This window comes from Trichechus manatus, unplaced genomic scaffold (genome assembly GCF_000243295.1).
Source record: "Trichechus manatus latirostris isolate Lorelei unplaced genomic scaffold, TriManLat1.0 scaffold00054, whole genome shotgun sequence".
NCBI lineage: Eukaryota > Metazoa > Chordata > Mammalia > Sirenia > Trichechidae > Trichechus > Trichechus manatus.
The window spans coordinates 15412736-15427685 of record NW_004443990.1 but is presented as its reverse complement, the minus strand read 5'-3'; the positions used below and the strand labels follow the sequence as shown (position 1 = coordinate 15427685).

Genomic DNA, 14950 nt, shown 5'->3' with positions numbered 1-14950 from the left:
ACAGAGATCTGTGGTAAAACCATCAAAGACAAAGAAGCAGTAGGTAATAGTGAAAGAAAAACTATTTTATTAAAAAAAAAAAAAAAAAGTGGGCTTGGGAATGCAGGAGGAAGAGAGGGTTAGTCCATTCGCGCCTTCAGTGTCCTGGTGGTGATTTTGTCTTTCTCACTGCAGAGGGAGAAAGTCACAAGAAAACATCTATAACCAGCTAGACTGCCTCCCTCTCCCAGCCCCTGGCCCCAACACCTCAAGTCTCACACCTATTCTAGGAAAGGAGCGCCACACACAGCTGTCCTGCTAGCTCTGGTTTAACCGTTTTGCTCATGTTACATTAATATTGCTATTTCCTCAGCCAGAGATGTGGGGGGGTGGCGGCAGACGGACAAAAATGAAGACATGAGAAGACTCTAGTGAAGGTTTTCTAGAAGTGGAACCATTAAGAGTCCAGATGATACAGGCCTGGACTGAGAACTCCCCCAAAGAAGGGAAGGAGCTCCCCAGGCCTAAAGAACAAAAAAGGAGAAGATGTGAGGTGTTTCAGCCCAATGTACATGCAAGGACCTGGATGGTAAATTCTGCATCAGCACCAATCTAATCATCAGGGTAATTAAGCAGGCTAGTCAACAAAAAGGTTCCACATGCTTATTCTGGGATGTCCCCAAGGAAAACAGGTAGGAGGTCACTTTCTACTCCATCTAATCAGGTCCCTAGTGACAGCTACAAACAAGTAAGGGGAAGAGGGGTGGCACTTAGGGAGCTGGCTGGGGGTTGGAAAATAGTTTCCAGAGCTCAGCATGTCACACAGTTCTGGGTTCCAGACTGGTGGGAGTTGGGGGGGAGAATGGGGACATGCCTAGGATTACAATCAATCTGCAGCAGCTCTGCCATGGCTCATTCCTACATAGATCTGAAACTTTGGGGACACTGTTAAGGAAAGAAATGTCAATGGTCAGCAAGAGGAAGAGACTCAGGGTCGTGGAGGCTCATCTGACAGGGGCTGGGGAATCTGGCCCACAGCCAGCCTGTAGGCTCCCAGCTGCTACCCTTAGGTAAGCATGGATCTCTGCTATCTGTGACTGCCACAAGCGCCTTTCTTAATTTCACAGCTGTCCAGCGGGCAGGGAAGACTGGGTGTGTGTTTGTGAGGGAAAAGGAAGGTGTCTGCAAAGTTCTAGACCTTTCCCAACTCATACTCACATGATGTGGACAATGACTCCCATCCCGGACACTGCATCTCGATCCACGGCATTCAGCATGGCTTGGGAGATGGTTTCAAATAAGTGTTCTGGATCCTGCCAAGACAGTAGAACCCTTTCAAACCCCAGGGCCTCAGGACCCTAACTCTGTCTGGCTGCTTAACTCCCTTTTTTCTAGGCTCAAGGCCCTCTGGGGCCTGAAGTGAAGGATGGTTCCCTGAGTGTGGAAGCCCCCTCAGCTCCTTCCTTGGAAGGAGGCAGGGTTATGTAAGGGACAGTGAAAGAGACCCAGAAAATTTCAAGTCCCAAATTTCTTCCACTGAACAGCGGTGTGATCTTACAAAAGTCACATACCCCTTCACTGAGCCTCAATTCCTCTTCTGTAAAATAAGGAGACAACTCTATTTGGCTCCCATGTGCTTTATCAGTTGTCAGATGGACTCCCCACTGGATGTCTCACAGGTACCTCAAACTCAACCTGTCCAACCATCAGCCTGTCTTGCCCCAAACCTGTTAGCTAGAAAACTCAGCCCTCTTCAGCATCTCTACCTCCCTAACCCCTGCCCGCTCCCCATTGCCACTATCTTCACTCAGGACCTCAGCACCTTCTGCATGTGACTGCAATAGTCTGTCTCATCTACCTGCAGGCCTCTGGTCCCCCTGGTTCCTTATTTCTTTTGGCACCATGCCTAAGGAAAAAGCCCAAACTCTTTGGCATGGTATTCACGGCTCTTCAAAGTCTCATCCCAATCTTGCTCTCCATCTCACCCCATATTCTACCCACACTTCAGCCACATGGAGCGCTCTCCAGTCACTAAGTACACCAGGCCACCCTTGTACCTTTGCACAGGCTGTTCCTTCTACCAACAAGGCCCCTTCTCCTCTCTTCTTCTGGGCAAACTGCATTTTAACAGGTATTTGGGTGTCTGTCTTGCTTCGTTAGACTGCGGTAAGCTCCTCAAAGACAGAGCCTGTACTAGTTTCCCAGAGCCCGGCAGAGTGGCACTCAATGGTAATACAAGCCAACCTTCACTGTCAGGCACTATTCTTTATTTTTTTATTGTTGTAGTTTAAGTGAAAGTTTACATTTCAAGGTTAGTCTCTCATACAAAAATTTATACTGTTCCACTGTTTTGTGACCCTAATTGCTCTCCGTATACTGTGACTTTCCACCCGATTTCCCGTGTCCATTCAACCAGCTCCTAACCCTCTCTGCCTTTTCATGTCACCTCCGGACAAAAGCTGCCCATTTAGTCTCATGTATCTACTTCAGCTAAGAAGCACACTCTTCACGAGTATCATTTTATGTCCCACGTCTAATCCAATCTTTTACCTGAACAGTTGGCCTCGGGAATTGTTTTAGTTCTGGGTTGACAGTCCAGGGGCCATGCTTTCTGGGGTTCCTCCAGTCTCAGTCAGACCATTAAGTCTGGTCTTTTTACCAGAATTTGAGTTCTGCACCCCACCTTGCTCCTACTCCATCTGGTACTCCTTGTGTTCCCTGTCAGGGCGGTCACTGGTGGTAGCCGGGCTCCATCTAGTTCTTCTGGTCTCAGGCTGATGAAGTCTCTGGTTTATGTGGCCCTTTCTGTCTCTTGGGCTAATACTTTCCTTGTGTCTTTGGTGTTCTTCATTCTCCTTTACTCCAGGTGGTAGGGACCAACCGATGCATCTTAGATGGCCGCTTGCTAGCTTTTAAGACCCCAGACGCCACTCACCAAAGTAGGATGCAGAACATTTTCTTAATAAACTTTGTTATGCCAATTGACCTAGATGTCCCCTGAAGGCATGATCCCCAGACCCCCGCCCCTGCTACTCTGTCCCTCGAACTGTTTCACTGTATTCAGGAAACTTCTTAGCTTTGGTTTAGTCCAGTTGTGTGTCAGGCACTATTCTAACCTCTTTTCATATGCTTCCCTCACAACAACACTTGTAAGGTAAGCTCTATTGTTATCCCCACTTTACGGCTGAGGTAACTGAGGCACAGAGAGGTAAAGTGACTTACCCAAGAACATAACTAATTGACCAGTGGATCCAGGTTTCCAACCCACACAGCCTGGCTCCAGAGCCCCTTGGTTGTGCTGCCTCTGACCCTACACACCTTGTTAAATGCTTGCTCAGTGAGTGGATGTGAGAAACTTGTAAACCCAATGTGAGGAATTATTTGTTGTTTTAGCAAATATCTGACTGGGGCCTCCTAACAGAAGGTGCTCTCCTCTGGAGCGAGCCAGCCAGCCAGCACCAAGGCCCTAGACAGACAGTGTTTCTGGACAGACACTCAAGTATTAACAGCTATGGCTGACTCACCTACCTGAGTCACTCTCCCCATTACCTGCCATGCAAACACATTTTTTCCTGATGGCCAAGGAGTGGGTGCCTCAGCACCCTACCCTGCCCCATGCCACCAACTCACCATGTCGGGCTCCCAGAGGGATTCGCACATCCCGTACATTTGTTCAGCACAGGTGCCACTGACCACAAAGTCGTCAGTCACCATGGGGCAGCCAATGAGGTCCAGAGAGCAAATGAAGGGCTTAAAGGTCTTCGGGTCCAACCCAGCAATGACGGGCTCAGTGTAGTAGGGGCCAAACCTGTGGGGGCCAGAACCAGAGAAGGAAGCCTCAGCTCAAGAACACTGCCCTCCATGTTAGGCCTACTCGGATAAGGCCCCGGTCCAGACATGGGGAGGAAAACTGAGGACCTGCTTGGGAAAGCACCCTTCCCTGTGGCCAACTTTATTTAACCCTTTCCCTCTCTCCTGAAATCTTGCAGTGCTCTAAGACTTTTTCATCTTCTTTTCTGACTCTTACCTTCATATCTTTTTCACCTGACCCTCTCCTCTTCCTTCTTTCTTTGGGAATTCTGCTTTCTTCTAATCTTTCCCATCCTAATCCAAGGTCCTACCACTATTCAACTCTCTATTTATACGTTTACAGCCCTAACTCCTTTCAAAAAAGGATTTGAAGGAGTTTATAGGAAAAACACTACAAAATAAAACTAAACCAATAAAACAGAATACAAGATACTTCAGTGAAAACAAAGTTTTATTCTGAGTCTCCTAGCAGGCAAGGTAAAGAGGGATTCTCTGTAGGCTGGGTTATTCCACCAGAAGAAAACAGTAGCTCATCAGAAATTTGTTCTAGACCTGAACTTTGAAAAGAATCAATCATAGGGACCTTTTTGTACAAAATACTCAATAACTAATGGCCAATATCCTCAATAGAAACAGAAAATAAAGAGGCTGATAACTAAAAGGTTGGCAGTTCAAATCCACCCAGCGGCTCCACGGGAGAAAGACCTGGGGCCCTGCTTCCGTAAAGATTACAGCCAAGAAAACCAGTTCTACTCTGTCGCACGGACTCGTTATAAGTTGGAATCAACTCAACGACACCCAACAACAATAACAACAACATCACCATCCATATGCGATGTCTTATATTAGCTTCAGAAATTTCTAAGGGCGTGATCCGAAATCATAAATGTAAAAAAAAAAAAAAAAAAAAAATTTTTAAAAAAAAAAAAAAGATTCTAAGGTGAAAGAAAAGATTAGGAGTAGGGTACCTTGATCCACTGTTTCTCAAACAGATCCCTGAGTATCAAGTTCTATAAGCAATTTAAAATTTTGTGTTTTCCTCTCAATCAACTGAAAAAAGTTAATATAAGGATATCCTGGATTATCCAAGTAATAACCTTAAAACCAAATACTGCTCAGGAGACATCTATGTCAACTGGCCTAACATAGTTCATAAAGACAAGTTCTACATCCTACTTAAGTGAATAGCATCTGGGGTCTTAAAAGCTTGTAAACAACCATCTAAGATCCAACTGTTGATCTCATCCTGGCCGGAGAAAAGGGTAGTGGAGAAAACCAAAGGCTCAAGGCAGCAATTAGTCTACAGGACTAATGGACCACGTGAACCACAACCTGTATGACCCCGAGACCAGAAAACCTAGATGGTGCCTGGCTACCACTACTGACTGCTCTAAGCAGGATCATAATAGGGTCCTGGGCAGAGCAGGAGAAAAATACAGAGCAAAAATCAAATCCACAAAAACGACCAGACTTACTGGTCTGATAGAGACTGGAGGAACCCCTGAGACTATGGTCCTAAGACACCCTTCTAATATGGAAGTAAAGCCATTCCCAGAGACCATCTTTCAGCAAAACAACAGACAGGCCTACAAAATAAACAATAACACCCGAGAGGAATGAGGTCCTTAGGAACAGTTAATTATATGAGACCGAAAGGGCAAAATCTGCCTAAAAGCAAAGACGAGAAGGCAGGAAGGAATAAGAAAACCAGATGAAAGGTAACAGGGAACCCAGGACAGAAATGGGGAGGAGAGTGCTGACACACTGAGGGGATTGTGACCAATGCCTTAGAACATCCTGTGTACAAATTCTTGAATGGGAAACTATTTTGCTCTGTAAACCTTCACCTAAAGCACAATAAAATATTAAAAAAAAACAAAAAACTCCCAGAAACAGCAAACAAACAAACAAAAACTCTGAATAATACAGTTCAGGGCCTGCATCTACACTTCCAAGTTCTGAGTCCCAAGCTCCAAGGCATCACCTGAAGGTAAGGGCTGAAATGCAGCGGTTCACAAAGGGGCCTCAATGGATTCTCTAGGGCTCGTGGGGAGTTCCTTCCCGTGAAAAGGGTCTGTTCACTGCTCAAGTTTACAAATCACTGCCTCAGCCTATCCTGCTGGAAAACTGATGATCTCAGCCAGGCTTGTGGAGGAAGCTCCTGGCTATAGCAGCTATGAATCTAGAATTTTCCAGGTCAACCTCAATGTCCTGTACTTTTATTCTTTTCAATAAGCATGAGTTATTAAATATGTAACTAAATGTGAGTTTTTTTTACAACGTTATAGGACTTTTTTCCCTCCGTATAAAATCAGTTTTAAAAATCCTTCAGCCCTTCTCAATTTGGGATTTTTGGTAAACACAGTTACCACATATATATCAGGCAAATAATTCACAGCTGAAGTTATTAACTAATACTTAAAGGACCAAACCAAAATCAAACTCATTGCCGCTGAGTCAATTCCGACTCATAGCGACCCTACAGGACGAAGCAGAACTGCTCCACAGGGTTTTCAAGGAGCAGCTGGTGGACTCGAGCAGCCATAGCTCTTAACCACTGTGCCACTAGGGCTCCACTTAAAGGACAGGTAACCTTTTTTTGTTTTTAACTTTTCAATACTAAAAAGATACTGAAATTGCTCCAGGTATGGAGATGGCAAAGACTTTTAGTTCTGAATTGCTCAAGAGTACTTCTGTAACTTTTCTGTAAGTCTAAAATTATTTAAAAAAAAAAACAAAAAACTTAGTTTGTGTTCTAGCCACCAGCTTTTGTCCGGAGGTGAGTGAGGACAGTATGTACAGGGTTCTCTAATTCCATCCCATCCTCTGCACTGAATTGTGTAATAAGGCCCCTTCTTTTCTCTTCGTTATGTCCTCAAAGAGAACTCTCAAAAATTAACATAACCAATTCCTAGGCTCCCTGCTATTTGCATGCCCTGCCTTCTTTTGAAGTAAGCCGTTTCTTTCCTATTTGGTTGTCAGACAGGCCCAGAGAAACCAGGCCCATAAAATAAGGATATCATCTTGCAAATATGAAGTGAGAGAACAAGGAGGAATCCCTCCCTGCTCCCTTACCAACACTGCAGGCCTTTGCCCCCAGTGAAAGATTTCTGGGTTCCTAGAGTCCTGGAGCCCTGGGCTACACTTCTACTCACCGTTTCTCATACAAGAGGTTGGCTACCATGCTCATGAGCGTGTAAGGCTTGATCTGCCGACCCTCCTTCAGCTCGTACAGGTTCAGCCGGAACTTGAGGCGCTGGGCACTATGGTGGGAGGAAAATGTGGAGTAGAAAGTCATTGCTGAATGTCCCCTAGTGTCCACCCTGTGGAAGTCAGGAGGTAAGCAGGGAGACATAGAATCTCAATGCCTGCCAAGACTCCTCTCTTCTGAGTTCTTCTCACCAGAAGTCTAGCCTCACTTCCACGCTCAGGTTCCATGTTCAGGTTCCACGTTCAGGACTCCTTGCCCCAACACTTATCACCTGCAAAGATGCTCCTCTGCTCATCTTTCTTTCCATACTTCTTTTTTTTTTTTTTGGAGGAAAGGGGGATAGGAAATGGATTTTTTCCCTTTTTTTAAGGTATAATTATCTACAATAAAATGCACAACTCATTCCACACTTTTATAGGGTGTGTGCCTACAGATACAAAGTCACAGAAAACTTACACTGGAAAGAGCAATAGATAAGAGAACACAGACCTAGGCTAAGTCTTCATCTTCCCACTTAACCTTCTTATCCATACGAAGGTGGAATAAAATAAATACCCTGGCAGTGAGATAAGGTATGGGTATATGACAAGGTGCTGGAAAACTGCAAAGTCCTGTGCATGTTAAAAAGGAGCAGCTGCTACACAAATGGACTGTAAAATGCCTAGGAAAAAGGACCTCCTCCCTCCTCCAGCACCATCTCAGAGCCCCAGGATAGGCCCCTGCACAGAGAAGACCAAAGCCATACCTGCCAGAGGCAAAGCTATGAGCCACAGGACACCAGACCTGGAAAGAGCCTTAGATATGACTTTAGCTTCATCTTACAGGTGAGGAAACCGAGGCCTAGAGAAACCAGCAATTACTATCCACAAGCAAGCAAACGCATTGAGAAAAGCCTCCTGAAGAAAAGAAAATGGTGTGAGATGAAGAACAGAGGGCTAGAAAGAGGAAGGCTGATGGGGCCTTCACACTGGAGGGAACCCTAAGCTGTATTCTCTGATTCCACCCAGGACAGGGAAAAAGAGCAGGCTGGCACAGATTTTGGGGAGGACTTCAAAGTTATACGTTCTTGAGGCTTAGGGAGCTTTAAGGAAAATGAAAGAAAATTTTCAGTCAAGCTTCCACTGACACTAGTGAACTAGTCTCTTGACCTTCGAGGAAAAAAAGCCCAGGGATTGCTGCTCCTTAGGTTACCAGCTTCCTGAAGCACCTGACACCTGTGACCACATCATCCCTCTTGAAACCCTATCCTGATTCTTTTCCTCATCTTCTCCTCTGGCTTCTCTTCTTCCCCCACTGAAATATAACGTCTAGCTTTTGAACTGCAGCTTATTATTTTTCCCTCTACATACTTTGTCTCTCTAGAATCTGCTCCCATAGATTTAACAAATCACCAATGCCTCTCTATCCCAGAGATGTAATTTCAAAACCCTGCTTGCAAGATGTTTCTACTTGGTTTGCCTTGTCACCTCAAAACTGGTGTCAAAAATCAAAGTCATCATCTTTTCCCCAAAACTAGTCCTCCCAATTCCCATATTTCAGTCAACATGCTCAAAACAGGAATCACCTGTGAGACATTTATGGACTGTCTACATACCAGGTACTGTTCTACATAGTAGGAATACAAAGATAATAAAGACATGGACCCTGCCCTTAAGAAGTGACTCTTTCTTTGGTCCCACAACATTCAAGTAGCTACTAAGGCTTGTTAGCAACAACTCTCAGAAACCCTCTCCTTTCCTTTTCTGCCACTATCACCCCACTAAGACCATAACCCTCACACCTGGGCCATCACAACAGCTATCTATTTCACCTCCCACCCTCCTTCTCTCAAGTCACGTAATCATTGTCAACTAAATAATCTGGTAATAAATATGCACCAACTCATCATGGGTTAGTTACCTTTCTGCATTGTCTCTCAACTAGATTTGAAATTCTTCAAGGACAGGCTTTGGCCTCAGAGAGACCTGCCTTAGGATCCTGGCTCTGACACTCATTAGTTTGCATCATGAACAAGACACCTTCTGAAACCCTCAGTTTCCTCATCTGAGAAATGGGACAGCAACATGGTAATATTGTTAATAAGATTAAATGAGCTCATGCATGTAAGGTGCTTTCCACAGAATCCGGCACAAACTAAAGGCTGGTAAAAGCTGGTTAGTATACATCTCTATATCGCTATAAAACCCAAAAAACCCACTGCCGTGGAGTCGATTCCGACTCATACCGACCCTACAGGACAAAACAGAACTGGCCCACAGGGTTTCCAAGGCTGTAATCTTTACCGGAGCCGACTGCGACATCGTTCTCCCAGCGAAGCGGCTGGTGGGTTCGAACTGCCGAATAGCAGCCGAGCACTTAACCACTGAGCCACCAGGGCTACTTTATATTGCTATGGTGTCTCCCAAAGTCTCAGATACCGGACATGTTGGGTAGATGACTGACACTCAGGCCACTCAAGGCGACAGGCAATGCTGGTCCTAGAAAAAGCCTGGGCGTGGGCAGGAACCCCGACACTTACACTGTCTGGACGTCAGTGGCGAGCCCCGCCAGGCCGATGTACAGACGGTCTCCCATGGGAAAGATCTTCTGGAAGTCTGTGGTCACCATCTGGGCCTGAATCCCGAAGCGCCTGTCGGCCGCGATGGCCACACAGTTCTTCCCCTTCATGGCCATGACGGCCCCTCCGTTATAGGACATAATAGACTGGGGCAGACAGGGGCGAAGCACCTCAGGGTGGGGGGCCAGATGCGGCCATAGCCCTCGGTCCAGCCCCTGCTCCGGAGGCTCCTAGACGCCCCGTCCTCCACTGTGGAGGCGGCTAGACGCCTCGAACTCCAGCTCTGAGATTACCCTGCGTGGCTGCGAGAAGCCACGCTCACCCCCTTGGTCTTCACCGTGGTTCTCTCCCCTTCAAACTGGAGCCGCTTCTTTCCATCGACCACCAGGCCCTCTACGCCTCCCAAACCTCCCTTAGACCCCTCCTCCTTCCTCAATCCCTACCCCGTGTCCCTTTTCCTCGACCCCCATCTCACCATGATTGCGGTGTAATAGGCCCCCCAATCCCCGCGGCGATTCCAGTAAACCTGCTGCAGTCCTCACTGAGCAACCACCCTCGCTGCTTTCTTTCCATTGGCTGAAAGGCCGGCTCTTCCGGGCAGTTTCGGCTTCCGGTTGGCTCTGCGTCCTTGTCAGTCACCAGTACTAGGTAGTTTGGTTGAGAGGCCAAAGCCGAGGGAGAGGAAAGCGGAAAGTGAAAAGTCACTGTGAGTGCGGAAGAACCTTTGCGTCGCGGTGCATGCTGGGATCGCGGCGGACCCGAACGCGGGAGCCTGAGGTTGAGGGTGGGACCCGCGCCGCGCTTGGGCTGGGGTAGCAAGGACTTGGTGGGGCCGGGGCTGGGCGGGGCGTGGAGAGCCGGCTGCGGGGCCAGCGGAACGGTTCTCGTAGAGTTTATCAACGCATTGTATGGGTCGGGCGTATCACTCATTCAGGTTTACGTAATTTATTCATTCCAGAATCCTTACTGAGCACTTACTGTGTGCCAGGCAGGATGCTCAAAACCCAAAACTTATGCCGTCGAGTCCCAGCGACTCTATAGGACAGAGTAGAACTACCCCCCTCCCCCCACAGGGTTTCCAAGACTGTAAAAGGACGTAACCCTTTGCGGAAGCGGACTGCCACATCTTTCTCTCGTTGAGCAATTGGTGGATTCGAACCGCTTACTCTGGGGTTAGCCGCAAAGTGCTTGGCCACTGCGCCACCAGGAGTCTTGGTGTGTTGTACTGTAGATAGTCACTGACTTAGAACAGTGCCTAGGCTATAGAAGGCACCCATTAAATGTATGTTTAATGACCCAGGGGTAGGGGGGGTGTCGGCAGTATTTTGCGGCTGCGGGTGCTAAGCTGCAAAGGAGAGGTTTGGAGGCCGAAGGTTGTTCTGCTTTTCGAGACCCCCAGCCAGCCGGCTTCACATGTCCCCAAGTCTCAGGTCACCCTTAAAAGGGACGTTTCGGGTCTCCTCACGTCGAAGGTAGATTCCGGGGGTAACTGACGCTGACCCTGCCCAGGGTCAATGGAGGAGAGGTGTGTACGTTCCTCCTCCTGCCCGCCCGCGACCCCCCTGTATCAAGCCCCTTCCGTTTTTCTCTCCTACGTCCGGCTTCTTTGACCATACTGCCGGGCTGCGGGTGTAGCATCTGTGCCGTCACGGCTTCGCTCCCATTGACTTGACTCACAGCCAGCCAACAGCTACCGCCGTCTCTGTGGCGCAATCGGTTAGCGCGTTCGGCTGTTAACCGAAAGGTTGGTGGTTCGAGCCCACCCAGGGACGAAAGGGATCTCTTTTTTTTTTTTTTTTTCCAGAGAATATGTATTTCTATTAAGATTGGAGTAAAAACTGAGCTTTTTGCTCCTAACCGCTGGATAGCGAAATTTCTTACTGAAACGACAGAAGCAACAGTTTTTATATAGCAAATCAGAGGGTCATTGTTGAAAATTCGTTGTTGTTTAATCAGTAAATGGAATAATTTTCCGTCACTTTCCTCCACTGCACCCCGCCCCCACAAGCTGGACTGCAGGAAAGCAAAGACAGAGGTTTTTGTCTCTCCGTGCGATACGTTTCAGGTTGTATTTTTCGTAAGAATAATAAATTTGCCCTAGAGGCTGAACAATTACCCATTGTCTGCCTCAATCAATGTTACCATCTCCAAATATTACATTTGGAAGGGAAGAGACTAAGGAGAGAGAGAAAGGCAGAGACAAACTGAGGCATGAAGAGAAACAAAGGTAAGAAAGGGAGAACATAGCTGTGATGTACAGAAAGAGACACACACAGAGACAGGAGACATGAAGAGAAATAAGCAGGGTGACTGGGAGGAAGCCCCACAGAGAAAACGGAGAGAGGGAAAAGAGAGGCATTTAATATGAGAAGCTTCAGAAAAAGGAAAACAACAATAACAAAATATTTTTTCCCCAGAGATGTGCACGCAGAAGTGGAGAGGAGGATGGGGAAATAGAAGTAGAAACTGACAAAAGGTTATTGTTTTCCGGAGACAGAAGGGTTTATGTAAAGGGCAGAGAGATAAAACCTAAAAAACCAAACCCTGTACCGTTGAGTTGGTTCCGACTCATACCGACCATGCAGAAAGGTAAAGACAGTCAGAAAAGCACAAGGAGAAACCACCCTCTCCTACCATCATCACCATCTTTAAGGGGCCTTCCCCTTGTGGTAGCTCTTGGTATGTGCTGGAAATAATTACCTAGATTTCCCGGGTTCCTGCCCTCTGGGAGTTTCTAATCTGACTGACACAGTGACTCTTTTGATGAGTAATTGTCAGCTAGAGGACCCTGTGAGATACTACAACTAATACAAAATCAAGAGGGAAGCATTGGCTCCTAACGTCTGCCAGAGGCCATCCCAGGGCGAGGCACAGGAGCACCGGATTTGTGGGGGAGAATACAGCGAAGGGCTCTCCCAAGCAGTTCCCTGTCAAGTGTTCCCTCTGATGATATCCCTTCTCAACATGTGGCTTAAAGGAGACCTCTTCTGGAAGCCCCTCCCCAGTGCTCATTCACCCTCAGCAAGGTGAGGGTCACTATTGCAAAGGCCAGCAACACAGCCCTCCGCATTAACTCCTGTGGCACTGTGTATCCCTCCTGTGTGTTCCCTGCTCCTAGCACAGTGGTTGACATTGGTACATGACAGGTGCTTCTATGTCGGTTAATGGAATAAAGACTGGGAAACCAAAGAACTTCAGGTGTGGGAAGGGTTGGGTCAGAAGGTTCTCCTGATAAATCAGAAAGGTCACTGATCTGGGGACTAGTCAATGAGGACTGAAAAAACGGATTAAAAATTAGGTTTGGGTAGTGGGGCTCTTCAGCACACCGCTTCTCTCTGGTGGCACTTAATGACTGTCTGCAGAATAAGATAATGGACCACCAGTGAGCAATGGCCCCCTCCGGCGGCCCTCTAGAATTAATAGGAGGTAGGGGGGACACAGAGGGACAGTCAGCCCCCTTCCCACTAGCTAATACTCTCCCCAGGGACAAGTCTCTGGGTGCCCGTTATGGATCGTAGACTGAGGTCTCCCCAAAGTCCCTACGGGTTTCTCTTACTCCCGTCCCCTTCTAACCCGAAAGGAGGGGTAGACTGGGAGTCCTAGGCGCACTCAAGCGACCCTCTCCACAGAACGACTGGGGGAGAGAGGAGGATGCGCGAGTCTTCCCCGGCAGAGTGTAGGATGGGGGCAACACAATAGCCCTGGGGACAGTGGGCGTGTCCACGCCAAGAGCCCCCTCTGCTGTGGGGGCCGGTGAACTTGCGGTCCCCCTCGTGTAGTGACATGGAAGCAGCTGACCGGATCCTCCCGGGCCCTTCTCCCGCAGGTTCCCGGACCACCTACTCTGGGCGGATATCTCTCCGGCCCATCCTTTTCCTCCCCGCCCCCATTTAGCCGGCGTGGGCTGAAGGCTGAAACTGGGGTCACTTGGCGGCCAGTGTCGGCAAGTCTCCTGGTCGCCGGCCAGAGGGTGAAAGCATTTGGTCCGGGGCCCCCGGGCTGCGAGCGAGTAGGGAAGAAGAGGAGTAGGCAGACGCTCCGAAGCTTCTTTTCCTAATTTCCTAACGAGCCACTCACCGCCAGTGCGCTTAATGGCGCTTCTGGCCGGATAATCAAGCTCTTTGGACGGACGCGGCGTCCAGCCCTAATAAATCTTGAATTAACGAATAAACGAATCGACTGTCTTCTTAAGCCCCACCGACAGTTGCCGTAACATAGTATCGATTCGCTTCCCCGGCGCCGGCCTCAGCCGCTCCTCCTGGCTTTTCCAAGCCTCCCTGCTCGTTCTCTCCCTGGGCCGGAGCCACTGGGGACCCAAGCCCGAGAGCAGGGTGGAGCCGGGAGCGACGGTCGGAGTCTGCTGGCTCCAGCAGCCTGGGCGCTCCCCCGGCTCCTCCTGCCGCCGCGGCGAGGGAGGTGCACAAACCCGCGCCACGCGCAGAGCGCACAGCCACCCCGCGACCGTGCGCGAGCGGAAAATGCTGGAACCCGAGCTAGGGAGGAAAAAGCGCGGGCCCAGCCTCGAGTCCCCGCGCTTCGTTTCTGGCCATTCTGGCTCTCGCCTTCGCCCAGGTTATTGTGTCCGCTACCATCTTCAGCGAGCTGGTCGTCTGGCCCAAGGTTGGGATCCATTCTTCTCTGGCCGAGGACGCCGGGGGCGCCAGCCTCCACAACTAACCGAGTCCCAGCCACAAGACCTCCTCCCTCGGGCCAGAGCGTGCAGGGACCTCGCCCCTTTTCCCCTGCAGCCCCACGCAGGTAGAGAGGTAACCCCACAGCGCCGGTCCGCTTCCCCGAGGCGCCCTGGCTGGGTCCCGGCGCCGGGTGTTTTAGAGGCACTGATCCGGCTGCTGAGAGGGGCAGATAGGGGTGGAGAAGATAAGCCTACTCTTATAGATGCAGTTATTAATTTTAAGGAAGTGTCACTTGGAGTGAATGAAAATAACCCGGACGCGTGGCGGGGGCGTCGCGTACCCTGCCCGAGGCCCAGGTCCCTTCGGTCGAGGCTGAGGCGTGGGGGATTGCGGAGTGAGCCACATTGCAGCCTAGTCCTCATTTCACTATTTTCCAGGCGCTCCAGCTCCGGGCGGGGATCGCAGGGCCAGTGAGGGGAAAGGGGCACACAAATTTTGGGGGCGGGGGTTAATTGCCGAGGGTAACAGAGAAAAGGATTCATCCTCCAGTCGCAGAAGGGGGCTGTTTAGGAAGGGAGGGGTCGTGTTGGGACTTGGGGGGGGGCCAGCACCGGGTGGGGTACTGCCGGGCTAGCCTCCCCCTCTCCTCTTCTTCTCTCGGCAAACGCCCTGAAGGAATGAGGTCACGTGGGTGAGTAGTGGGCGGGACCTACTCTTGTCTAGAGGAAAAAAAGCCATTTTGTCCCCCCCTCCAGCCCC

At 49.1% G+C, this 14950-nt stretch overlaps 1 protein-coding gene and 1 non-coding gene across 3 annotated transcripts; one reads left to right on the top strand and one right to left on the bottom strand.

Annotated features, from left to right (window-relative positions):
* Positions 1-50: 50 nt before the first annotated feature.
* Positions 51-10216, bottom strand: PSMB3 (proteasome 20S subunit beta 3). Of its 2 annotated transcripts, XM_004378009.3 has the most exons (6): positions 10033-10216; positions 9519-9703; positions 6945-7052; positions 3610-3787; positions 1198-1292; positions 51-168 (listed from the first exon to the last, which is right to left on the bottom strand). In XM_004378009.3, exons 1-6 carry the CDS (start codon positions 10033-10035, stop codon positions 120-122), a joined length of 618 nt encoding a protein of 205 aa, XP_004378066.1. In that variant the 5' UTR covers positions 10036-10216; the 3' UTR covers positions 51-119. The 2 variants fall into 2 exon arrangements, with proteins under 2 accessions (XP_004378066.1, XP_023588575.1); XM_023732807.1 differs by lacking the exon at positions 6945-7052 and having other exon boundaries at positions 88-168; positions 10033-10214.
* Positions 10217-11255: 1039 nt separating this feature from the next.
* On the top strand, positions 11256-11329 carry TRNAN-GUU (transfer RNA asparagine (anticodon GUU)). The gene has a single exon. It is a non-coding gene; the product is annotated as a tRNA-Asn (tRNA).
* Positions 11330-14950: the final 3621 nt, after the last annotated feature.